The following is a 27,128-nucleotide window of genomic DNA, read 5'->3' on the forward strand; positions in this document are numbered from 1 at the left end:
TATTAAAAAACGAATATTTGCACTCGAGTGGCTTTGTTTCTTAAAAGCATCAACATCTCGAGTTTGACAACGACAACACAGGCGTATAATGGATTATGATCCAGAATAGAAGTCAACAAACGTTAAAGCATTCGACAAAGAATAGGATATCAAACACATTACATTAACTTACCACAAACAAATGATATGTTAGATAGGAATATACAAACAGTGAAAAAGATACTGAGAATAACATCTGAAAAATTGACTTAGCAATGCTTGGGGTACGTTCAGAGGACCATTGCAAAATGGTTCTCTTTCTCCAACATCCAAGCATAATACATCATAAAAATGCATTTGTCAAAAAAAAAAAAAAAAACTCGAAGAAAGATAATTTAAAACCAAATGCGTTATATTTCAAGAAAGCTGGATGAAAAAAAGAAAAATCATTAAATGAATCTTGTCCATTCTTAGTCATTACTGCGAAATGTACACATATATGATCAAACAAATGGTTTGCTGAAAAACACAAAACAAACACACATTTCAATAAATATATCGTAGACTATGAAAATATATTTGAAAAGTTATTCGTAAATGGAAAATTCAATTACAACCAACTAAATGGATCACAATATATATGTCAAACACGATACAGACATCATTATTATCATTATTATCATTATTATTATTATTATTATTATTATTATTATTATTTATAATAATAATAATAATACATTGTCGGTGCAGTTAATAAAACAAGGAATAACACCAATAAATTTCAAAAACAAAAAGGAGTTATAACATTCGCAATAAACTACCATCTCAACTAACATGTGTCCTAACTCCTTTTGCAAACTGACTGCAAACCTCATTATGTTACTCACTGTATCTCATATACCCAACTTCTACCACATGTGTATTATTGTGTTGAAGTTCAGTCTCTTCATAAATAATATCGAGAAAACAAAAATATTAGCCACATCACAATTCTTAATTCTCATTAAAAAGAGATCTCTCTCGAAATATTTGAATAACTGTAACCGAATTTATTTCATTCAAAATTTGTATTCTCAAGCCTAATGAAACTGTAACTTATATTTTATGAGTCATAGTTTATTAAATTTTTGTGAGTTTTTCAACGTTTATAGTCGAAATGATCGAAACAAACTGATTGAATTAAATAATAAATTGTTTTCTACTACTTTTTACTTGTCTATTAAGCAGACACACAATTGATATAAATCTTTTTAATGCGACTGTCGGTCGGATGATGAACACAATTAGTATATCTCTTGAAAACAAATAGACAAAATTTAATTACTTAAGAAGTATTTTTTGCACTTTTGCAAAAATTATGTTACATGTTGTAATCGAAGGAAAGTAGTCTTGTGAAAATGTATTCCAAAGATAGGAGGTTTTTAGAAGGACACTTTTTCATGGAAATCCACTCTGGTACACGGAAGAAAAAAGGAAAATTCTTTACAAATTCTTTGCTTGAATGTATCACAGATAGGGGCCAGACATTGGAGCTCGGTCGAGTCAGTGGAGTAGTGGTCACATTGCAAAGAATTTCATGAATATGGTGCTTCATGTGTGGCATAATCGGATACATGGCCTCAAGCTTTGACATATGGAGCCAACCTTTGCAAATCTCTAAAGCCCCTCCCCCAAGATCTACTTAATTTCTAGTGATAGCCAGTGTGTTCTCGAGTAGCTGTTTAACTGGCGTCGCTTCCATGTTTATGGATTCACTTAAGAGTTGTTTCACTTGAACTGAGAGTTTGGCTACAAATCTCTTCAGGCGATCCTCGAAACAATGGCCAGCTTATTCAATGCCACCAAGTATAATTTCTGGGTAGTAAAACATTTGCATGCTATGCAAGAACTAACACAAGCGCCTCAAAAATGGTTCAATACTATAAAGATGGGTGCCAAGCCTAGTTAAACATATTCTGTTACAGTGGGCACAATAAGCCAACAGTAAATAGAAGATATCCACATATAGAGCAGTAGAAGATATCCACATATTGAACAGTAGAAGATATCCACATATTGAGCAGTAGAAGATATCCACATATTGAGCAGTAGAAAATATCCACATATAGAGCAGTAGAAGATATCCACATATTGAACAGTAGAAGATATCCACATATAGAGCAGTAGAAGATATCCACATATTGAGTAGTAGAAAATATCCACATATAGAGCAGTAGAAGATATCCACATATTGAACAGTAGAAGATATCCACATATAGAGCAGTAGAAGATATCCACATATTGAGCAGTAGAAAATATCCACATATAGAGCAGTAGAAGATATCCACATATAGAACAGTAGAAGATATCCACATATTGGGCAGTAGAAGATATCCACATATTGAGCAGTAGAAGATATCCACATATAGAGCAGTAGAAGATATCCACATATTGAACAGTAGAAGATATCCACATATTGAGCAGTAGAAGATATCCACATATTGAACAGTAGAAGATATCCACATATTGAGCAGTAGAAGATATCCACATATTGAGCAGTAGAAAATATTCACATATAGAGCAGTAGAAGATATCCACATATTGAACAGTAGAAGATATCCACATATTGAGTAGTAGAAAATATCCACATATTGAGCAGTAGAAGATATCCACATATTGAGCAGTAGAAGATATCCACATATAGAGCAGTAGAAGATATCCACATATTGAGCAGTAGAAGATATCCACATATTGAGCAGTAGAAAATATCCACATATAGAGCAGTAGAAGATATCCACATATAGAGCAGTAGAAGATATCCACATATTGAGCAGTAGAAGATATCCACATATAGAGCAGTAGAAGATATCCACATATAGAGCAGTAGAAGATATCCACATATTGAGCAGTAGAAAATATCCACATATAGAGCAGTAGAAGATATCCACATATAGAGCAGACATCCAAATATCAAAAGAACTCTATATTTTGTGAGACGTGTAGACCCATCAGTGGTCATGTCATAGGTCAACGGAGACGTCAAGCACTGTCAGATGTTGTTACGAAATTGACACATCACAAGTATGGTGGCCAAAAAATTGATTGAAAGTTAATGATGCATAGCAAAGTGTAAGAATGGATATCAACCATTATTATGCACACTGTTTTCTTATTCTCATTGAATGCAGGCTCGTCTGTTTTGTCATTTGGCGATTAATTTCTTGACAAGACCTAGCAAGCATTATTCAACAACGCCGATTGTCTATTGTTATGAACAGGGAGCACTACATAAGATATTAGCCGATTAGGCCACAGCCTTTTGCAGACTGCAAGCCAGACAGTTTTTATTTGAATGGGGAATTCAATGCAGTGAGCATACGTGTCATCAAGCAATGGCATTGTGAAAAAAAACCCCAAAAACAACCATAGCATAAAGCGAATTACTGACAGGAACAACTGCTCATTGGAGAAGCAATATACTGTTACAGTGTTATGCTAAAGGATGGTGCCGCTCTCGGCAACCATACCTATGAATGGCATTTACCCATACCAAGCTCGAATAAAAGAAATGGACCATGTGCAATCACTTGATGACGAGAAAGTGGATAGACTATATAATGTAGGTGATCATGCCTGGATCAAGCTGTCAATGCAACACCAAATTCAAATAGAGGCAAGTAACTGGTGTAATCAGTCAGCAATCTGTTACATATGCGATCTCTACCATATTGTTCTACTTATTCAATGTGTTTTACTATATATATATATATATATATATATATATATATATATATATATATATATATATATATATATATATATATATACATACATATATATATATAAGAGAAAGAAAATTAAAACTATAAGTTGAACTTGACAATCCAAATTATTTATTGTTCGACTGAATACTAAAAAAAAACAATTTACAAAGATAAAATGCTGGATATTTATTGTTAAACTACCAGTAAAATTAAAATCAATACATCATAATAACATAAAAATCGATTTATATTTATTTTACTTGTGCTAAAAAAAAAAAAAATAAAATTGACGATCGAAATTTTTTTGTACCCACAATTGTGTATCCCATGCCTATATTTGTTATATTTTTATTCTGGTTCATATGTTGTATTTTATTCCTTATTAAACTTAGTTTCGTATATTTTGGGTTCATACGAAACTCCCTTTAATTTGAATAAAAATGTAAGACTAGCTCCTTAAATGACATCACTGGTTCCAGTGTGAAAATCTGCCTATCAAATCCTGCAGCGAAGAGGAATGGACTCCTGCTTCATTGCCTGCCGCGGACGAGGATTCCCGAGCTTTTTTCTTTCTGGAAGTAAACCAGGCAAGAAGAAAATCTGGTCGCGACGAGGCGAACACTTCTGTAAACTTTTATATACATGGCAACGGTATGCGCATATTTTGAGGGAAAGGAGTAATTTCAAAGCCTTTAAACTAACAAAAAAGGCAAATGTACTGTCTATCTTCAACTTGTGAGTACGTTAAATTTGTTGTGAGCATAATTTAGGAAGTACTCGTACTTAATTTTCTTATCAACTGTAGTTGTTCATTGTGACAACAATTTGCAAACCACTTTTTTTGTGCTTTTTTTTTTACTTGACGTTTTTTGCATTTGAGTGCCTGCAAAGGAACAAAATTTGCTACCTACTGTAAATAAAATCTTTTCTTCATTTAAAAAAAACTCTTTCTATTTTATTCAATTAATCCGCCCCACCCACCCGTTTTTTTATTTCATCCTTTTATTTTTTGTTTCTACAATTCGTTTCTACGTTGAATTTATCTGAAAGAGGATAAATTTCCGACAGCATTGCCACACCTAATAAAACAATTTCGGTTTGTATTAGATTCGAAAAAGTTGTCAAAAAACAAATATATAAAAAATAAATGTTATCAAAGGCAAGATAAGTTACTTTTCTACCTAACTGAATAATTTTCTAGTGTTTTTATGCAACATCTTCCCTTTTCTCAATGACAAAACAGAACAAAAAAAAGTCTAAGAATGAAAACAGAGTCTATAAAATATAGTGATCTAGGCATTCATTGAGCTGACTACCCTCATACCTAACAGGGATTATTCTGCCCTTTCACTTATGTTGTGAAATCCCTGAATCTCACAGAATCTCTTACTATTCTTCCCGACTGTGTTGTCCGCAACCTTTCCGGGCTTGGTTTTGTTGGGGATGGGGTCGGGTTTGGGCTTTCTCTAATTTCACCTTCATATTGAGGTGGTTCTGTGGTGCATATCTCTTCTGTACCCCACTCTGCATTCTTGGGTAACTCTCTCTGCACTTCATATGGCTGGTGTATTACTGATGTGAGTGGGGGTGTCTCTGCACTTTTCTTCAAATCTACTCTATTCCGTCGATATAATTCCCCATCCACTTTTATATGGTATGATCGCTCATCCAGACTCCGTCCTACCACTGCTTTCCTCCACTCTTTTTGACCATTTATGTGTGTTTTCATCCGTACTACATCTCCAGGATACAATGGTTTCAGTGGTTTTATTTTTTGGTTGAAAGGATGTTCTTGCCTCCTGCGATCTTGCTTCACTATTTTTCTTAGATTTTTGGGCAATTCTAGCTTGAGTAAATCCTCTCTGGTTGGGAGAAGTGTTTTTGTTCTCCTTGACATCAGCTTCTGAGCTGGTGATAAGAGACCCCTGCCTGGCGTATTTCTGTGATCCAACATTGCTAGGTATGGGTCAGCCTTATCTTCCATCGCTTTCCAGAAAAGGTTTTTTGCGATCTTTACTGCAGATTCCACCTTACCATTTGCCTTGCTATTGTATGGACTGACCAGTGTATGTGTAAAACATCACTTTTTTGCAAAGTTAAAACATTCCTGGCTACTAAACTAAGGCCCATTATCAGTTTCCACCTGATCTGGTATTCCATGTCGTGCAAAATGGTGTTTCAGTTTAGTTATCAGTGTCTTTGCTTGTGCATTGAGAAGATGATCGATTTCCCAAAAGTTGCTCATGTAATCAACTGTGCAAAGATAGAGTCTATCTGCAAACTTAAAGAGATCTATTCCCACTTTCGCCCAGGGTCTGCCATGAACCCTTAATTGTTCTGCCAGATTGGCTACTTCATATTTTCTACACGTGGGGCATTTTGAAACATAGTCCCTTATGTCACTGTTCATATTTGGCCAATACAAGCATTCTCTTGCTCTTCTGCAACATTCCTCTACTCTCAGGTGTGTGGAATTTTCTTCCAACACTCCCTGCTGTGTAAGTGGGACCACTATCATGTTTCCTCTGAAAATTAACCCATCTTGCACTGTTATTTCACTCCGCATATTAAAATATGGTCTCACCTCTGGGTCAAGATGTATTTTGTCTTCTGGCGATCCTTCCAGAATTACTTGCTGCAACTGCTGCATGCTTCTGTCTTCCTTCGTGGCTGAGCGCTGTTCAAGCAGCCTTCTCTCTGTTACAGGAATATATTCTGCTTCCTTGACATCATCTTCATCGTCCATATATTCACCGCCGAATCCATAGATGTATTCTCTTGATAGTGTGTCTGCAAGGAACATTTTCTTACCTGGATAGTACAGAACTGTAGCATCGTAAGCCTGTAGTCGCATCAGCATGTTTTGCAGTCGTTTTGGGCATTTCACCAATTCTTTTCTCATGATCGCTTCCAGTGGCCTATGATCAGTTAGTACAAACGTATATTGGTGAAACTGTTCACATGTGTAGACTACTGCTAGTAATTCCTTCTCAATCTGTGCATACTGAGTTTCTGTGTCAGTCAGTGCACAGCTGACCCTCTTGCAGTAGTGCAGTCCCCATGCTCTTCTCACTTGCACTGCATTGAATGACCAAATACTTGTTGGGGTCATAGTACCTTAATACCAGTGCCCCACTCACTAACTTTTTAATTTTCCCAAAAGCCTCTTCATGAATTTGGGACCATGTCCATGGCACGTCTGTCTTCACTAAATTTCTAATAGGGACCATCACGTCAGATATGTGTGATAGAAATTTTGCCAGGTAATTTACGAATCCGACCAATCGTTGCACTCCCTTCACATCTGTTGGGCACGGCATTTCTTTTATGGCTCTTACCTTCCCAGGATCAGGACGTAAAACATCACTGATAATCATGTCCCAGGAAAGATATAAACGCTTGTCGTAAGTTCAATTTTTCAGCATTCAATCGCATCCTACGATCACAACATCTCTGCAACAGTTTCCTGGTCATGGTCAATTGTTGCTTCTTCCATCGTTTTACCCTTCCCAGAAAATCATCCACTTGGTTAACCACCCCCTATAAATCGGGCACATTGTCAAAAAGGGTCTTTTGAAATATCTCGGGTGCTGGAGCAATCCCAAAAGGTAAAACTTTCCATCGGAATCTACCATATGGCGTAGAAAATGTTGTTAAGTGACTGCTGGCTTTGTCTAATTTTACATACCAAAATCCATCTCGTAGATCCAGGGTAGAAAATACCTTGCTGTCAGCCAGTTCTGGTAGTAAATCGTCCAGTGTAGGTAACTGAAAATGTTCCCTCTTCAAAACTTTATTCAGTGGTCTTGTGTCTATGCATATGTGTCGGCTTCCATTTTTCTTAGCTACCAGTGCGAAAGCACTTTCCTATGGGTCACTCACTGGTTCAATAACATTCTTCTTAACCAGTTTTTCTAACTCGAAGTTTAGCTTGTCCTTAAGTGCCACTGATATACTCCGTGTTGCTGCAACATTGGGTGTTACTCTTGGATCCACCTACAAATGTACCGCTCCTGGTAATTGACCCAATTCTTCCTTGAATACACCTCTGAAGTCATTGATAATGCTGTCTGAGTACTGGATGCTGGATTCATTCATTTGGGAAACTTTGGCGATCATTTTGAATTTGTCGTTATTGATTGTGACAAGTTCCATTTTCTGGATTGAATTTGCTCCAAGTAAGTGATGGAAATCGTCTTTCACAATGACAAACTTGACTGCATACTCTTGTCCATTTTTGGGGTTTATCATTTTTATTCGATACTCTCCCAATGGCTTCACTTCTGCTCCATTCTACATGACAAGAGTCTTATTTGAATGTTCCAGTATTTTTCCAATCACGTGTTTCTCATTCAATATGTTCACGGACGCTCCGCTATCGAGCTGAAAGGCAATTGGTTTTCCTTTCACCATCATTTCCGCTTTTATCACCTCCTGACTGACAGCATTCACCTTTTCCTTAACTATTACGCTGTCTACATATCCATAGTCTGAATAACTACTACTGTCGTTTTCCTGCTCATAATGGTGGGTTTTGACAGTCTGCACCTTCTTCTTCCTTGATATTTTGCATTTCACGGCAAAGTGGTTTTTTCCCTTACATTTATAACAGGTTTTACCAAATGCAGGACATAACTCTTTACTCGATCCATGCCACAATGCACACGCCCTGCACTCTCTGTCAGACTGAGCCGATGTCTTTCTCCTGGGTTTAAAATACACCCTGTTCACTCTTCAGGCCTTACGATTCTGGAGCATTTTCAAACAGCTTGCAGATGTCAATACATGTTTGTAAGTCTAACTGTCTTATTTTCAATAACTCAGCTTCTGTCTGGGGGTTGTGTATTAATTGTCGCAAAAATTGCACATTTTTATCAACGTCCGAAGTGCCGTAATGAAGGATTCTACAGTCTCTGATTCTCCTTGCTTTCTAGAATGAAATACGTAACGCTCATAGATTTCATTCGTTTCCCCTATAGCATATTTATCAAATGCCCAAATAATTTTGTTAGGTGTTCTTTCGTCCTCGGGTGTTAAAAATTGAAACCTGTAGTAAACTTTCAATGTGTCGTCTCCCAACATATGAAGCAAAAGTGCCCTCTGATATTGTAATGACTGTTATGGCGTAGTTATACCATTTCAGTTTAAACAACTTCCAATTTGCTGCTAAATTGTCTTCCATACATAGGGGCGCCAGAGGCCTTATACCAGCCACTGGTCTGTTTGTTTCTCCCATGTCCACTTCCGACATTTTTTTCCCTGTCCACGTGACGTACGTATAAATTACAATTTGAAACAAGACCAATAAACTTATCTGTTTCTGCAAATAATTTTCTGCTCCTTATTCTTTTTCACATCTTACTTGGACATCTTTCCACCCCACTACTGCCGCCATGTGTCATTATTTTATTGAGGATGTCAATGGATTAGAAATAACAGAACGATAGATCAGCTTTTACATAATGGTGTCTTTATTTAACATTTATAAAACAAAACTAAATGTACACCGGCAAGGGACGCAACTCGAGACGGTGAAAACTCTTGTTAGTCCCTCATGCAACACATACAGTGTTTACCCATGTATTGGAAAATTTAAAATGGCGCCCAACTCTCTCTTTAACACGGTAAGTTTGGAAAAAGGGGTTATAAATAAAAACAAGGCCAATAGCCATTAGTCACATGCTCTCGTGTAATGAATGAATGTGTGAATGTAGGATTGAGATGAAATTCTTGAAGATAAACTAAAATGACCGAAAAATGGGCTGAAATGACTTAAATAAATAAAAAGTAAATGACTTAGAATGACTTTAATGAACTTAAGGATGAATTGAATTGCCTTAAGAATTACTTGAATGCTTCAAACAAAAATAACTTGAATCCTACAAAAACAACTTGAATGATCTGGAGAATGACTTGAATAGCTTTGAGACTGATTGGTTGTAAAGTGGGTGATCATTTTACATTAAATTAATACAGAAAAGTGATCCTCCACTTTATATCACAAAGTTACAAACATAAGTACAGCATGTAGTAAGAACAGATACTACAGTTTGATCTTGGCCAAAAGGCCAAGAAAAGGGTATTTATTTGTTCCCCCACCGAGCAAATTAGGCACAAGGCCGATTTTTAATGTGAGGAGTGAAGGGGAAATGGGGACCAACTCTCCTGGGAGTAAGGGAGCTGGATAGTGACAATTGGTATGAAGTGTTGCCCATACATTGACCAAGGTCCTATATGTGGGGTTGTCCCCACATATGGTCTTTGCTTGCAGTATCTGGTGGAACAGATAATACACTTTGAGATATTAAATTTTTATTTACAGGAAAAAATACAATTGGGAAAATGAATGAAAAACTTACGCACAAGGTCAACTTAAAAAGAAGGGGGGATAGTGAGGTTGGTTGATCCATCTCATCTCTATTGGAAATTTTAAATGATTTTCTTCTCGGCCAGCATCTTTAATCATCATGGTTACCCTTTTAAATTTGTATTTATGTGTGTGTGGTGGGACCCCCTCCCACCACACACACATAAATACAAATTCCTACTTGAACCCAATTTAAATTTTTTTTTTTTATATCAAAAAATACAAAAAAGATAACAATATTAATAAAATTTCATTTGTGTCGAGGGACATGGGGGAAAAAAAAAAGACTGGTTAGTAAGGCCCTCCCAACTCTATCTGAAATGCTAGACCACCTGTTTCACTCTGGTTTGTAAAGGAACCAGGGTTTCGCGGGCAGCCTCTAAATGGAGGGGGTAGGGGTTGTGTTCTAAATAGGGGAGAAAAGAAAAATCTGACAGTGAGAGCGGGGGGGGGGGAGGGAGGGTGTTAGTGTTTGGTTTGATTTCCTCCAAGCTGGGTGAATTTCGAGAGGAGGGTGAGGGGGGCAAAAGAAAAATTGTTGTTTTTGGAGGTTGGGGGTCTTGGAGGCTTTCTGATAAAGGAAATCAGATTTATTTGGCTGGCCGAGAGGCTGAAGGAAGTAGAATTGGAAATGGGCAGGGATCCGACAGAAACACTAGAACCGACCGCTCCACACATAGGTGGGGAACACGTATTCAAATTTGGCCGCTCTTCTTCGCATCTGATCTTTACCCATAGTTGGTGTTTAAAGAAAGCGATCAGATCCTGATCAGAAAAAGGCAGCATCCCCCAGCCATCTCGACGTCCAAATCTCCATTCTCGCCATGGCCAGGATTGCGATGTAGACCATTTGTCCCTCCCAGTCCCACGGCGGCCTCACGTTGTCCACTACGTTGGATACAGTAATCGGGCGAGGATGCTCGGGGTCGATGTGAGCCGTCACCTCGCCAACATACGACCAGTACTGGTGGAGTTCGCGGCAATCGAAAAATGCATGATTAGTTGTTTCTGTGGCCATCGTCCCGCAATGGAGACAGGCCGGCGATTCCAAGAAACCAGAACTGCATTGTATATTGTTGAGAGGAAGAGCGTTTCGGGCCAATCGCCAAGTCAAAGAGAACTCAATATTGTTCAGATGACTCGAACCTGGCACCCAGCTTCATGCGGAGCAGATCTCACTCTGCTGCCAACCCAAACATGCACATAGCGAGTCGTCGGCGGCCCCCCTCACTACATCCCTGTGGAGTTCCCTATGGGTGGCAGTCACAAAGTCGTTGGACCCTGGTAATTGTTTTAGCGCTGCTCAGCACTCTTTCAGGAAGGTTGAGTCTCCCTGTGGTCTGCAAGGACTCTCGATAGCGGGGTTGAGAATGAGGTTGAGAAAGGCGGCAGTGATTGCGGGGTGCCATGGTTGATCGTCTTGAAAGTAGTGGCTAAGGAAGGCAAGCCGCTCGGTGTCTCAATGACACTTCAAGTCTGGCATTTCCAAACCTCCCTCACACGGACATTGAATACAGACCTGTCTGCTTACCTAGTGTCTTCCTTTGTCTCAAAGGAGTGAGGATAAGAGTTCGACAAGAGCTGTTAGGTGTTGTGCAGGCAGAGGAAGTACGGCCAGTCGGTAAAGGATAAGAGGGAAGACGTATGTGGCGCACGCCTCAGCTCTACTCTCTAAGGAAAGTTTCTTAGGAAGCCACGTGTTGACTGCAGCTGCCACCTTTGACCATACCTCCGACCAATTTTTATCAAGCTGGAGATCCAGTCCGAACCACACACCAAGGATCCGAACCGGGCCATCTATCCAGCTGAAGGGTGCCGGTAGGTTTGTGTTGCCACTCCAGGCGCCCAACCACAGTCCGACCAACTTGCTGCGGTTTATCTTGGCCCTCAAGATTCTTTTGTACTGTGCAAGCGCCTCCAAAACGATCTCAATACCTCTGAAGCTCGACACAAAGACCGTGACATCATCAGCGAACGCAGATACCTTGGCAGCTGAGCCGCCACGCAGAGCCATTCTGCGCAGGGCCGAATTTGCCTCCCCACATCTTAGCTTGCAGAGCAGAAGCTCCAATGCCAGGATGTAAAGCAGGGGCAACAGTGGACAACCCTGATGAACCGACCAAGAGATAACAAAGGGTTTTGAGTGCTTTCCGTTGACTTGTACAACAGCCGTGGGCTGTCGATACATCATGGAGATCCACTTGCAGAAGTCCAGTTTAAAATCGGCGGCCTCTAAGACAGATGCCAGGAAATGATGGCCGACCCTATTGAACGCTTTGGACTGATCTAAGTTGATCAGCGCGGCTTCCGTGTCGTCATCTATTCCTCCCTCTAGTATTGTGCAGATCAGGTGCAAGTTGTTCTGAGTCAATCTCCCCTTTACAGCGTAGTCCTGTTCCGGTTCAACCAACTCTTCGATAACAACCTGCAGCTGATTCGACAGAACCTTGGCCAAAATCTTCAACTCTATGTTAAACAGAGTTATGGGCCTGTAGTTGTCTAACTCTTCCCCACCATGCCCATCACCTTTCCTCAGCAATGTGATCACTCCCTTGGTTACCTGGGCGACAGCCTCAAATATAGTTTGTATGGCAGACCATCGAGTCCCAGCGATCTGTCACAGCTGACCTGCTTCAGTGCAGTAAAGACCTCCCACTCTGTCACCCAGCCCTTGCAACTAGCCGCTCTAGTCGCTAAACTCAAGGACCGGAAGATTGGGCTGCTGTGTAAAATGCTCCTCAAAATGTTCTTGAAACCTCTCACAGATCTCCCGAGTCGATTCAAGGGTGCGTCCATCCAGATCTCTAACTTTTGCAATATATTTGTCCAAGCCACACCTAGAAATCTCACGACGTGTGACAGCGTCAGAGTTGACTACTTCGTTGCCTATCTTTCTAAACCTAGCTCTGACTACTTGACCTTCATAGCGCTCGCTAGTCTTGCGCAGAAGGTCCTGCCTAGCTAGTTCCTGACTAACCCTATCATCCTCCCCCGTAGCCTGGGCTAGTTTCTGCTCTAGCTGCTTCTTCATCTTGGCCTTATCTAGTGCGAGGTGGGGCTTACTTGACGGAGAAGTTTCTAATGTTGGCTTTTAGACCTAACCACCACTTACTCCCGGTAACCGCCCCCACTAGTGCCTTTTTAATTAATTCTCTTAACTGGTCTCAGAAGTCTTGTATCTCCAGAAGGGAGGTGTTTAACTTCCAATACCCTGCTAACTTAGGCCTATTTCCTAATTTCAGCCGGGCCATAACTAGTTTATGGTTTGACTGACCTAACCAAGTGAACGTGGGGCAAGATAGGAAATCTATTTCGCCTTTTCTAACTAGTATCCTGTCCAAATAGGTATTCGGATAGGAGGGGACACTATTAGTCCACGTCCACATCTCCCGCCCTGGATGCTCGACCCGAAACCTGTCAACCAGATCGCATCTAGCCATCAGGTCAGCCAGGCTGGGCTCACATCTCTCTAGCTTCGCCTCCTACCTTATCTAACTCTGGGTCTAACAAGAAAAGCTTAAAAAGTTAAAAACAACATCTATTAACAACAGACCTTTGATCTTAACCAAAAAGGCCAAGCACAAAAGTTTTACGGACAGACCGACCGACACACCGACCAACCGACCGACCGATGGATTGACATAGAGTCACTTGCATACGACTAAACACTAGGTGAAAGTGCACTGGGGGACTACCCAAAGATTTACCTTTAAAAAGTTGATTAAAAAGTTGATTACAGGGAGGTTGAAAATGAGAAAATGCCTTTCGGAATAAATACCTCCAACCTCTCCATGTTAAGAACGGCTTTCGAAATAAACACCCTTTGCAGATTGAACAAACAATGCGCATTGATCCTCTTCCCCCAGTGCATTTTCACCAAAAACTAGACAAAATACTGTTAGAAACTCGTCAATATATGTTACCGTGGCATAGGCTGACATATATTCGGTGGGTTTTTAACAGTATTTTGCATATTTTAACTTTTTTCCAAACTTACCGTGTCAAAGAGAGAGTCGGCCGCCATTTTAAATTTTCCATTACATCAGTAAACGCTGTATGTTTTTCGAGCTGAATAAACATGTCACATTAAATAAAAACGACAAAAACATATCCAATTAGGTAGAAAAGTAACTTATCTTGCCTTTGATAAAATTTATTTTTTATATATTTGTTTTTTGACTTTTTCGAATCTATGTGTACAGTAATACAAACCCAACAACTTTAATAAATTAGTGGACTTCGATATTTTTTCACAGTTTTACGCTAGAAACATATTAGCGTCAGCATTTATTTAATTTCAGAATCTCCGTCTGTTTGTCAGTGTTAAACACTGACAAATATCGTTAAACACTGACAAACAGCGTTAAACACTGACAAACAGACCCCCGGTCATGAAAACAAGTTCTCAATATGTGAATAAAAGGCCATAAACTCAAAGCAATAACCGATTCATGGTTATTAATATAATTGAAGCAATTTTATCATTTAAGTTTATATTTCTTCCACTGATAAGACAGCAAATATAGTGTGTGTATCTTTTTGATATTTGAAAGAAACTTAAAAATATTCTAAGACGTTTTTCTTATGTTTCATTTCATATTTAAACTTATATTTTCATGTAAATATAGAAGTTAAGTAGAGTATTTTACTATATAAAATAGTATTATTTTGGTATTAGTATGTGAAAGCCTTCAGCAAATCCCCCTAAACAAAAGTGAAATTCTAATTTTTTCAGGTGGAACACCCTAAAAAAGTTGTCGCAAAGGAAAATATGAATCATTTTAGAATTTAGTTTCATACATAAATTTGACATAAAAGGAAAACTAAATTTCTGAGCTATTCTAGTGGTTTAGTTAATAAAACAAATTTGTTCCGATCAATTCTAGGCATGTTTTGAGGGGAATATTAACCTTTTTAATGATTGATTGTGGTTTTATGATTATTTCAGTCACACTTGGGGTTAGTGGTAAAAAAATTAAATTTACATAAGAAAATGATCACCCAGTTTAAATTCGAAAATAATTCTTTTCGTTGTTTTTTTTCTGTCAAGTTTTTTAGAATGTTCAGTCATACTTAATTGTCTAAAAAGTCGAATCTCATTTTGGATGGAAATGATTTAGTTAAGGGTGTTATTAATTATGTGTCATTCCTTTTACTTATCTTCCAACAGGCAGATTTAGGCACAAAGTTGGTTGATAATGTACAGAATTCAGCTTTCCAAGAAGGGGCATTCTAAATTGAGATAAAAATTAAAATTGCCTCGGTCTTGAAGAATTTCTTTTTCACTGACTGAGGACAGAAAAGATAAAGTGTAGTATCAAAAAAGATATTAGACTTTGAATTATATATTTGCTAAAAAATATAACATAGAACAAGGTTATCAAAAGTGTGCGAAAATGAGGATCGTTCCACATCTTTTATCTTACACTATCTAGCTTAGTCTAAGATCATTTTACTTACCATAATACCACATGTTCAAATAGTGTCAATATTGACACTATTCAAATAGTGTCAATATAGTGTGAATATATGAGGTGCTTCAATAAGTTTCCAAACTTTTTTCATATGCACACTATTATTAATAGTGCACACATGAAACTCTAGTCCCCTTTGAAGTAATCTCCTCCGGCTGCAATGCACTTGTTGTACCGTTCCAACACCTTCTAAGAAGGCTGCATAGAAGTCCTCTTGTGTGAGCATGTCAGTGACCCTCGATACAGCCTCTTTCATCTCCTTAATTGTCTCATAGCAATAACTTTTAAGGCTTTCCTAACCAAAAGTCACAGGGAGCAATATCTGGACTACAGGGGGGGGGCGGTGAGGAACTGTCTTGATACGCATCTTGATCAAATAGTCCGTGACAAGGATGGAGTTGTGGGCTGGCGTATTTGCGCAGATCTTCTGCATTTTCAGTTTCTTACAAATAATTGTGTATACAGTTCCCATACTGTGCACTTATTATGTCTGTAGAAACTTGGGGTGTAAAGGGCGCTGGGTAGGGGTAGTACCATTGGCAGCATGGCATATTGTATCCTACCTTTTAGGACCGATGAGCGCCACTAGGCCCTATCCACTTCCTAATCTCTCACGTGCTGACTCCAAGCGACGTTTACACTGCATCACTAATCTAGGCGGAGGAATTGCTGCTAATTTGTCAATGGCTAGAAGGCAGATGAGATTAATGATCTAACAGCCAAGTGTAGGGAGTAAACCTATCAAATCAGGAGTGGAACCCCGAAGATAGATCAGTGTGCTGTGCAAACTGACTCTGGCAACTCCTGCAACCAAACTGGTGTAAAACGCACCGCTCTGCTTTCCTTTGGAACACACAGGTGAGGTCGAGAGGCGGGGGTCTTAAGCACTGGGCAGAGTAGGACCTCCATACACTTTTCCCAAGCTTGCGCCCTGGAGAGGACACTTCATTGCTGCTGCTGCAGCGACAGAAACAACATGAGAACAGCAGTCTTGAGCATATTGGTGTAAGCTTGGACACTATGGGTTGTCTCTGATGGTGGGAGGGATCATCGAAATCCCCGCTAGTCAGCCATCGCTTGCCTTAAACCGAGCAGCTCCTGGTCAATTAGATGCTGACTTGCCACGGTCTGTTTGCTTCATTGGGTGACTGGAGCTAGGACAAAATCCAAAAAGCAGATCAGAAACTGTGCACCTGCCAAAACCAAATCTTAAAAATTTTCAAAGCAACCAGCGCTGAGACTTGGCAACTTGGAATGTTAGGATCATGTGTCCTGGACTCTCAAACAATCTCCAGCAAATTGACAATGCAAGAAAGACAGCTATCATAAACTGCAAGTTAAAGAGGCTTAACATTGACATTGCAGTCCTGCAGAAGACAAGACTCACAGACAGTGGTAGCATCAGAGAAAAGGATTACACTTTTTTCTGGCAATGCAAGGAACCAGAGGAGCCATGCTTACATGGTGTTGGACTGGCCATGAAGAACAGCCTACTGTCCGCAGTTGAGCTTCCATCCAAAGGCGCGACAAGAATCCTCCCTATGCGTCTCTCCAGCAAATCAAGCCCAGTGAATATCCTGAGTATCTACGCTCCCATTCTCAACTCTAGTGCTGAGGTAAAGGACGAGTTTTATGAGGAACTAGAGAGCACCATAAAGACAATTTCTGCCTCAGATAAACTATACCTCCTTGGTGATTTCAATGCCCGTATCAGAGCCGACCATGACTCCTAGTCTCGTTGCATCATTTTGGCATCAGCAAGATGAACGAAAATGGATAGAAACTCTTAGAGCTGTATACATACAATGACTTATGCATCACAAACACATTCTTCCAAACAAAGCTATATCACAGAGTGTCTTGGTGGCACCCCTGGTCTTGCCATTGGTACCAACTGGATCTCATCGTTACCAGAAGAAACTTGGTGAATTGTGTTTGGAATACTCACAGCTACCACAATGCAGACTGTGATACTGACATATGCTAGTTGCAGTCTGTATCAAACCTAAGAAAATCCACTGTGCTAAGCAAAAAAGACGACCTCGCATAAATATAGCCTTCACCTCCTTTCCCAATATGTGTTTACGCTTTGCAGACTCGCTCCAGGAAGCCTTAAAAGGCTGTCCAACAAATACAGTGAAAGAGAGGTGGGGACACATTCGTGAAGCTATGGACACCTTTGGTAAGCAGGAGAAGAAGAATCCAGACTGGTTTGAAGCGGGATCACTGAACTAGAGCCAGTTATCTCAACTAAACGCATTGCGCTGCTTGAGTATAAAAGAGACCCTTGCTGCACTCAGGAAGGCCAAAAGTGATGCCCAGAAGACTGCCAGATGCTGCACCAATGAATACTGGCTGAACCTATGTAGCAGCATCCCACTTTCTGCTGACTGTAGAAACGTTTGTGGATGTATGCAAGACTGAAGGTAGCCTTCAGCCCAAGTATAATTGAGACTGCACCACTGAAGTCAAAATCAGGTAACATCATCACAAACTGCATAAAGCAAATGGAGAAATGGACTGAATACTATCAGCAGCTATACACATGAGAATATCATCACTAATGCATCAATTGAAGGCATCCCACCCCTGCCAGCCATGGATGAGCTGGATAATCACCCCTCTCCTGATGAACTCACTGAAGCCATTGACACCCTTGCTCCAGGTGGTGATGGCATTCCACCTGAAATCATCAAGGTTGGCAAAAATACAGTTCTCCTTGATCATCTGTGTCAACTTCTGCTTCAGTGCTGGGAAGAGGGTTCGGTTCCGCAAGACATGCATGACACCAACATTGCAACGCTTTACAAAAATAAAGGTGATCGCGTGATTGTAATAATTACTGTGGCATCTTTCTGCTCAGCATTGTTGGAAAGGTCTTCGCTCGTTTTGTATTAAAAAGACTCCAGTTACTTGCAGAGAGAGTAAACCCAGAGGCGCAATGCAGTTTTAGAGCAGAAAGGTTGACATGATATTCTCCTTACGACAACTATAGGAGAAGTGTTGAAAGCAAAGGAAACCACTATACCTCGCTTTTATTGATCTCACAAAGGCATTTGACCTCTTTGTGCTACTATAAAAAATAGGACTCCTGAGAATGATAACCTCTTTTCCTGAAAACTCCGTCAAATTCAATGGATCACTTTCAGAATCTTTTCCCATCCTCAGTCGTGTGAAACAAGGCTGTGTTTTTGCTCCAACTCTTTTTGGCATATTTTTCTCACTTCTTCTTCTATACACTTTTTATGAAACTGAAGTTGGTGTTTATATTCTCATAAGAGGAGATGGAAGCCTTTTCAACCTTGCCCGTCTATGTGCCAAAACTAAAGTACGCATGCCCCTCATCAGGGAAATGCTGTTTGCAGATGATGCAGCATTAGCAGCCCATTTTGAGGATGCCCTTCAACAACTCATTGAGCACTTGCCCATGCTTGCAACGAGTTTGATCTGATAAAAAGCCCCAAGAAAACAAATATCATGGCGCAAGATGTCAACAATGTCCCCCGCATATCCATTGGTGATCACACACTGAAAGTGGTGAACGACTTCACGTCCATTATTTCCAATAACCTCTCACTGGACGCTGAGCTAACCATCCGCATCGGGAAAGCAGCAACAGCTATGGCCCAGCTGACCAAGAAAGCGTGGAGTAACAACATGCTGACCATAAACACAAAGATGAGGATATATCAAGCCTGTATCCTCAGCATCTTACTCTACTGCAGTGAGACATGGACCCTCTACAAGCATCAACAGCGCAGACTAAATGCCTTCCATCTGCACAATCTAAGAAAGATCTTAGGCATTACATGGCAGGACTGCATTCTGAACAAGACGTTCTTGCCAAAGCAAATCTTCCAAGCATGTTTGCCCTCCTCTCTCAGTGACGTCTGCACATGCAGGATGGTCGAATCTACAAAGATATCCTGTATGGCAGGCTCTTAGTTGGTAGCAGACCAACCGGTAGACCACTCCTCAGATTTAAGGATGTGTGCAAAAGGGACTTAAAATCCGGCAACACCAACACTGTTGGCTTTGAATCCTATGCTGCAGACCGTGACTCCTGGAGGATCAAAGTCAAGAAATGTGTCTGGCTGAGCGAGGAGAGAAGAGATGAACAGTGGTAGGAGAAGAAACACAGGTGCAAAAGGACAGCAGCAGCATCGGCAGAGCATGACAAAAGGTATTCCTGCGGGAAGTGCAACAGAATCTCCTGCTACTGCATCAGTTCGTTCAGTCACAGCAGTTGCTACCTCTCATGACAACCTTCAATAACATACTGAATTTTCAAGAGTCTATGATAATTTTAAATGCTTGTACAAAAAATTCTGGAAATTATTGAAGGCACCTTGTATATATATATATATATATATATATATATATATATATATATATATATATATATATACAAGAATAAAAAAGCATTGGAAATGCAAAAGGATATAGGGATGGTATGCCAAAAAGTATACAAACAAGATAGCTATGAATGGCTAGGCACATGGAAATAGAATTGCATCCAAAGTATAGCTTTTATATATATTATATATATTGTATATTACTTTTTACAACCGTAATGATGGCACGGAATGAAGATTGGAGAAAAGCTATAGGGCTATACTTTGGATGCAATTCTATTTCCATGTGCCTAGCCATTCATAGCTATCTTGTTTGTATACTTTTTGGCATACCATCCCTATATCCTTTTGCATTTCCAATGCTTTTTTATTCTTGTTAATTAGTATTTTTACTTACAGTCTTATTTTTAAACTTACATTCATGATAGTATTGTCTTTTTAAGGAGGCGGCTCATTGCCACCTCCATTAGTAGCAGGTCGCTTCCTGCTGGGTTTTAGGTCTTTGGGTTTTGGGCCTTATGAGTTGCCTCTTGGTCCTCCATCGGTTCTATATTACATAGAGAGTGCTACCGCCTCTCTGATAAAACAGTTAGAGTATTATAAAGTTCTAAAATGTTCATACCTTCACAATTAAATTTTTCTTGGTTCATTCTTTGGCGTTTTGGCAAAGATTTGGCAGTTTTTGATATTTATATTCATAATAGTTTGTGCATGAGGCAGCTTTTTTCCCCTTGGGATCCCTGTTATACCGTGCTTTTGAGTCAACACGTGAGGCAGCTTTCTTTTTTTTCTGGTTCTTTGTTATAAAGAGCACGTGAGGCAGCTTTTTTCCCCTCGGAATCCCTGCTATACCGTGCTTTTGAGTCAGCACGTGAGGCAGCCTTCTTTGCCTCAAGATTTGCATGATACTTAATTTTTTATTATTTCAGCATTTTTCTGATAGTATTCTTTTTGCTCAGATAATACCTTGACTTTGTTTTTTTCATAGTCTATATTTCTCTGAGCTTTTTTACTACGTGCTGACTTTGGCATTTTTTATTAAATGTAAACATATAACACTTATGTGTATCTTACTATAATATCACTTATCTTATAGCAAGACAACTCTCGTAGAATTGAGAGATACTGCCCCGTCACCAATAGTTAAAGTGTGGAACGGTATATACACCAATAGTGTAGTTGTTATCTTTATATGAAGTCCTAATCAGTGACAGTGTGAGGTTACTTGGTTAATTTATTGTAGTTTATTTTAGAAAACTTACTTGTTTTTATTAGTATATTGTGTATAGTAGCCACAATATCTAGTTATTTTTGTGGCTAGGGCTTGGATTTTGATTCTTTTTGGTCGGCTTCCAGTGAGTTCTTAGAAGATGACTTTCTTGCAGTTTCTTTTGTGGTTAATTTAACTTATTTCCTTTGGCGTTTGGTGAGTTCTTAGAAGAACTGGTCTGATCTACTTTTCTTAGCGAGCGAAGAGATTCAGCTGCATTTAACAATGGTTGCTATAGTGTATTTTTGCGCATGCGTGAGAATTTCAAGTTTCCTCCTTATTTTTCAATAGTTTGACAGTAGTCATGTGTTTTTCTGCCAAGAGCGACAGACGTCAGTGTTAGCCGTGATCGTCTAGAGGTTAGGACCCCACGTTGTGGCCGTGCTAACCTAGGTTCGAATCCTGGTCACAGCATTGACATTTTGTACATATTTTACAGTCCAAAATCTGAAGAATTATTTGTTTTTATAACATTGTTTTTTGACGTCGTACTTGCTGATAGGTTACTCTTATAACAATTTTGATCAACTGAGATAAAGATTTCGTGGTTTCATTAACGCTGGTGGGTTACTGTTTAAAGAAAAAACCTTAACGTTCACCTCAAATATTCAGCGTCCAAGAAATATAGGCCACTGGCAAACTGAAACGTCTGTGAGCATCCGGTGTATTATTTGGAGCTGTCCCTTTTGAGAGAAGTTCCGTGTTCGAAGTGGTCTGTCTACATTGGGTATATAGTGTTTAAAACTTGTTATTACACGTAATCTTATTTAATTATGGAGTTAGCTAAAAAGCGATGGGTCACTGCACTTCTCCGTGTAAAGAGCAGTCGATTGATGCTTGAACTGTTGTCAGAGACCGTTCGTACACCGAGATACATCGTCTCAAAAGAAAGAAGAAAGCAGAAGACGAAAGAAGAAAGAAGAAAGAAGAACAATTGGCCATTTTTGTAACCTTTTTTTTTTTGCTCTCTTTTGATATTTTAACCGACGTTCTGACACTCGCTGGATTCGTAAGACGCTTCTCTGTAAGAATATGTGCTTTTTGAAACTTATAAGTTGATTTTAGTTGAGATTTGGATAGTTTTGTTTTGTAGGCGTATATAGGCGTGTACGGGCCATCCCTATATAGAGAGTGCTACCGCCTCTCTGATATATATATATATATATATATATATATATATATATATATATATATATATATATAATATTTTTTAATAAATATTAATAAGTTTTTAATAAAAGAAATATTTATTATCAGAAAACAATTTATTCTTCTCTTCTTAGAGAAGAATAAAGTGTTTGCCGATAATAAATTTATTCAGTGTTAGAAATCTAATCAATAAAACTTCATACAAAAATCTTTAGGATATAAGAAAACACTCATCGGTTTTGGGTAAAATTTTCCGGTAGCCCTTATAACATTGCTATAAATGCATGTTTCTCTTATATAAAAAGAATTTTTGATTTATGTACAAGTTATATAAATTATTGGTGAGATACAAATAAAAAATAAACATATCCATTATTTATAGAGTTTGTTCCACAGCAAAATTATTAAACAGAAAGACAAAGAACTGACATAAACAAATTATTAGTTGATTTTCTTTTAAATAACTTTGATGTATTTTTATCTTAAGCTAATTGATATTTTTGCGATAAGTAAGATTTCAATATCAGAACATTTTTATATAAATGAACTTAAATTGACTCTATTTAATGAACACTTTTGAAAAGGCAGTGGAGTTCTATATTACTTATATGCTGAGGGCTTTTGTTATTGGAATCCAAATTTGGTAACTGTATAAGAATCGGAAATTTAGAAGAGAAATTAAGAATTGTATCGGAATCAGAAAAAATTCTGGAATCGTCCTATCACTAATGAACATATACATAGATATGTATTCAATGTGTTTTTATATATGTATTAAATGTATTTTTATATATGTATTTAATGTGTTTTTATATATGTATTCAATGTGTTTTTATATATGTATTTAACGTGTTTTTATATATGTATTTTATGTGTTTTTATATATGTATTCAATGTGTTTTTATATATGTATTCAATGTATTTTATATATGTATTTAATGTGTTTTTATATATGTATTCAATGTGTTTTTATATATGTATTCAATGTATTTTATATATGTATTTAATGTGTTTTTATATATGTATTCAATGTGCTTTTATATATGTATTTAACTGTTTTATATATGTATTCAATGTGTTTTTATATATGTATTCAATGTGTTTTTATATATGTATATAATGTATTTTTATATATGTATTCAATGTGTTTTTATATATGTATTTAATGTGTTTTTATATATGCATTCAATGTGTTTTTATATATGTATTTAATGTGTTTTATATATGTATTCAATGTGTTTTTATATATGTATTCAATGTGGTTTTATATATGTATTCAATGTGATTTTATATATGTATTCAATGTATATTTATATATGTATTTAATGTGTTTTTATATATGTATTCAATGTGTTTTTATATATGTAATTAATTTATTTTTATATATGTATTTAATGTGTTTTTATATATGTATTCAATGTGTTTTTATATATGTATTCAATGTACTTTTATATATGTATTTTATGTATTTTTATATATATATTCGATGTATTTTTATATACGTATTCGATGTGTGTCTATATATGTATTTAATGTGTTTTTATATATGTATTCAATGTATTTTTCTATATGTATTTTATGTATTTTTATATATGTATTCAATGTGTTTTTATATATGTATTTCATGTATTTTTATATATGTATTCAATGTGATTTTATATATGTATTCAATGTATTTTTATATATGTATTCAATGTGTTTTTATATATATATTCAATGTGTTTTTATATATGTATTCAATGTACTTTTATAAATGTATTTAATGTGTTTTATATATGTATTCAATGTGTTTTTATATATATATTCAATGTATATTTATATATGTATTCAATGTGTTTTATATATGTATTCAATGTATTTTTATATATGTATTCAATGTGACTTTATATATGTATTCAATGTATTTTTATATATGTATTTAATGTGTTTTATATATGTATTCAATGTATATTTATATATGTATTTAATGTGTTTTATATATGTATTCAATGTGTTTTTATATATGCATTCAATGTATATATATATTCAATGTGTTGTTATATATGTATTCAATGTATTTTTATATATGTATTCAATGTGATTTTATATATGTATTCAATGTATATTTATATATGTATTTAATGTGTTTTATATATGTATTCAATGTGTTTTTATATATGCATTCAATGTATATTTATATATGTATTCAATGTGTTGTTATATATGTATTCAATGTATTTTTATATATGTATTCAATGTGTTTTTATATATGTATTCAATGTATTTTTATATATGTATTTAATGTGTTTTATATATGTATTCAATGTATATTTATATATGTATTTAATGTGTTTTATATATGTATTCAATGTGTTTTTATATATGTATTCAATGTGTTTTTATATATGTATTCAATGTATTTTTATATATGTATTCAATGTGACTTTATATATGTATTCAATGTAATTTTATATATGTATTTAATGTGTTTTATATATGTATTCAATGTATATTTATACATGTATTTAATGTGTTTGTATATGTATTCAATGTGTTTTATATATGTATTCAATGTATTTTTATATATGTATTTAATGTGATTTTATATATGTATTCAATGTATTTTTATATATGTATTTAATGTGTTTTATATATGTATTCAATGTATATTTATATATGCATTTAATGTGGTTTATATATGTATTCAATGTGTTTTTATATATGCATTCAATGTATATTTATATATGTATTCAATGTATTTTATATATGTATTCAATGTGTTTTAATATATGTATTAAATGTGTTTTCATATATGTATTCAATGTATATTCATATATGTATTCAATGTGTTTTTATATATGTAATCAATGTTTTTTATATATGTATTCAATGTGTTATATATATGTATTCAATGTGTTTCTATATATGTATTCAATGCATTTTATATATGTATTCAATGTGTTTTAATATATGTATTTAATGCCTTTTTATATATGTATTCAATGTGTTTTATATATGTGTTCAATGTGTTTTATATATATTTAATATGTGTTTTTATATATGTATTTAATGTGTGTTTATATATGTATGTAATGTGTTGTTATATATGTATTTAATGTGTTTTTATATATGTATTTAATGTGTTTTTATATATGTATGTAATGTGTTGTTATATATGTATTTAATGTGTTTTTATATATGTATTTAATGTGTTTTTATATAGGTATTCTATGTGTTTTTATATATGTATTTAATGTATTTTATATATGTATTCATTGTGTTTTTATGTATATATTTAATGTGTTTTTATATATGTATTCAATGTGTTTATATATATATAGTTAATGTGTTTTTATATATGTATTTAATGTGTTTTTATATATGTACTTAATGTATTTTATATATGTATTCAATGTATTTTTAAATATGTATTCAATGGGTTTTTATATATGTATTTAATGTGTTTTTATATATGTATTTAATGTGTTTTTATATATGGATTCAATGTGTTTGGTATATGTATTCAATGTGTTTTTATATATGTATTTAATGTGTGTTTATATATGTATTCAATGTGTTTTCTATATGTATTCAATGTGTTTTTCTATATGTATTCTATGTATTTTCATATATGTATTCAATGTATTTTTCTATATGTATTCAATGTGTTTTTATATATGTATTCAATGTATTTTTCTATATGTATTCAATGTGTTTTTTATATGTATTCAATGTATTTTATATATGTATCAACGTGTTTTTATATATGTATTCAATGTGCTGTACTTACATATGCATTTTATGTGTGTGCATTCTTATTCTATGGGTATATAAGGAAGAGGCTGCAGCAGTACTGATATGAAAGTATCAGTAGAATTTACATATGACATTAATGATAAACTAATCTGTGTCTATTTCTACAAGGAATAACTCTTTTAGAAAAAAGAAAACTACCAAAAATGTCCTTTCCTGATGAATTGCAGTCATTCACAAATAAATGTCAACAGAAGAACCTACCACTTTGCTTTTGCGACAACATCATAAAAATTTCTGTTAATACGTTTCGTTTTAGCCATGTCTGCCAATTTGTTTTTCTGTAAAAGAAAGAATGGAGCGATATAAAACATGACGTACATAATAAGTGTGAACAATTGAAATCAATTTAAAGAGATTAATGTTTTTTTGTTGTTTAACTTTAATAGACTATATCATGATAATAAAATACAGTCAAATTTTTATATAGACTCTATGTTGATATTAGGATTAACGACAGAAAACATGCAACTAATGTATACCAATTGAGGAGAAGAAGAAAAAGAAGGTGGCTGCCCAAATATAATCTTAAATTTATAAACGTTAACAGCAACGATTCATTAAACGTGAAAAATCCATCATATATAATTAAATCATATGCATTAAATGATATGCAGCACATCGCCAATTATACGCAATAATTAATCACTATTCAATATTCCATCAAATACACCAACAAAGCGATAGACTAGGAGAATAGGCGGATAACATCTTCTAAAATACCGAGTTATATTCTCTTGACCCGAGCTCTCCAGGAAGGAGAAAGAAAAGCACTGTCATGGCGGATCCAATATACACATGTACGTCGTTTATCGAGATTAACTACCGTGTCTTGTTGTCTTTCCCTTATGAGTGAGGCCCTTCCCTCATAACTATACATGGCGTCAGGAGTGGGATAAAAACAAAACATAACAAAACAAAGGAAAAATACAACGACCCATCCTAAATAAGAAACATGAAAATACATATGAACGATGAAGGACGCACCCCCACCATGTG

The 27,128-nt window shown here is 36.1% G+C and overlaps 1 protein-coding gene and 1 pseudogene across 2 annotated transcripts in view; both read right to left on the reverse strand.

Moving 5' to 3' along the window:
* LOC145256537 (glutamate receptor ionotropic, NMDA 3B-like) overlaps positions 1 to 27,128 on the reverse strand; it is a 1,196,865-nt gene that overhangs the window by 131,801 nt on the left and 1,037,936 nt on the right. For both annotated transcript variants that reach the window (XM_080115574.1, XM_080115582.1), the window contains one exon: positions 26,334 to 26,410. In XM_080115574.1, coding sequence (XP_079971700.1) covers positions 26,334 to 26,410 — 77 coding nt within the window. The remainder of the gene's footprint in view (positions 1 to 26,333; positions 26,411 to 27,128) is intronic.
* Positions 9,666 to 9,803, reverse strand: LOC145264543 (U2 spliceosomal RNA; annotated as a pseudogene).

The sequence above is a fragment of the Euprymna scolopes genome, chromosome 3, assembly GCF_053919585.1.
Source record: "Euprymna scolopes isolate OS-2025 chromosome 3, ASM5391958v1, whole genome shotgun sequence".
Classification (NCBI taxonomy): Eukaryota; Metazoa; Mollusca; class Cephalopoda; order Sepiida; family Sepiolidae; genus Euprymna; species Euprymna scolopes.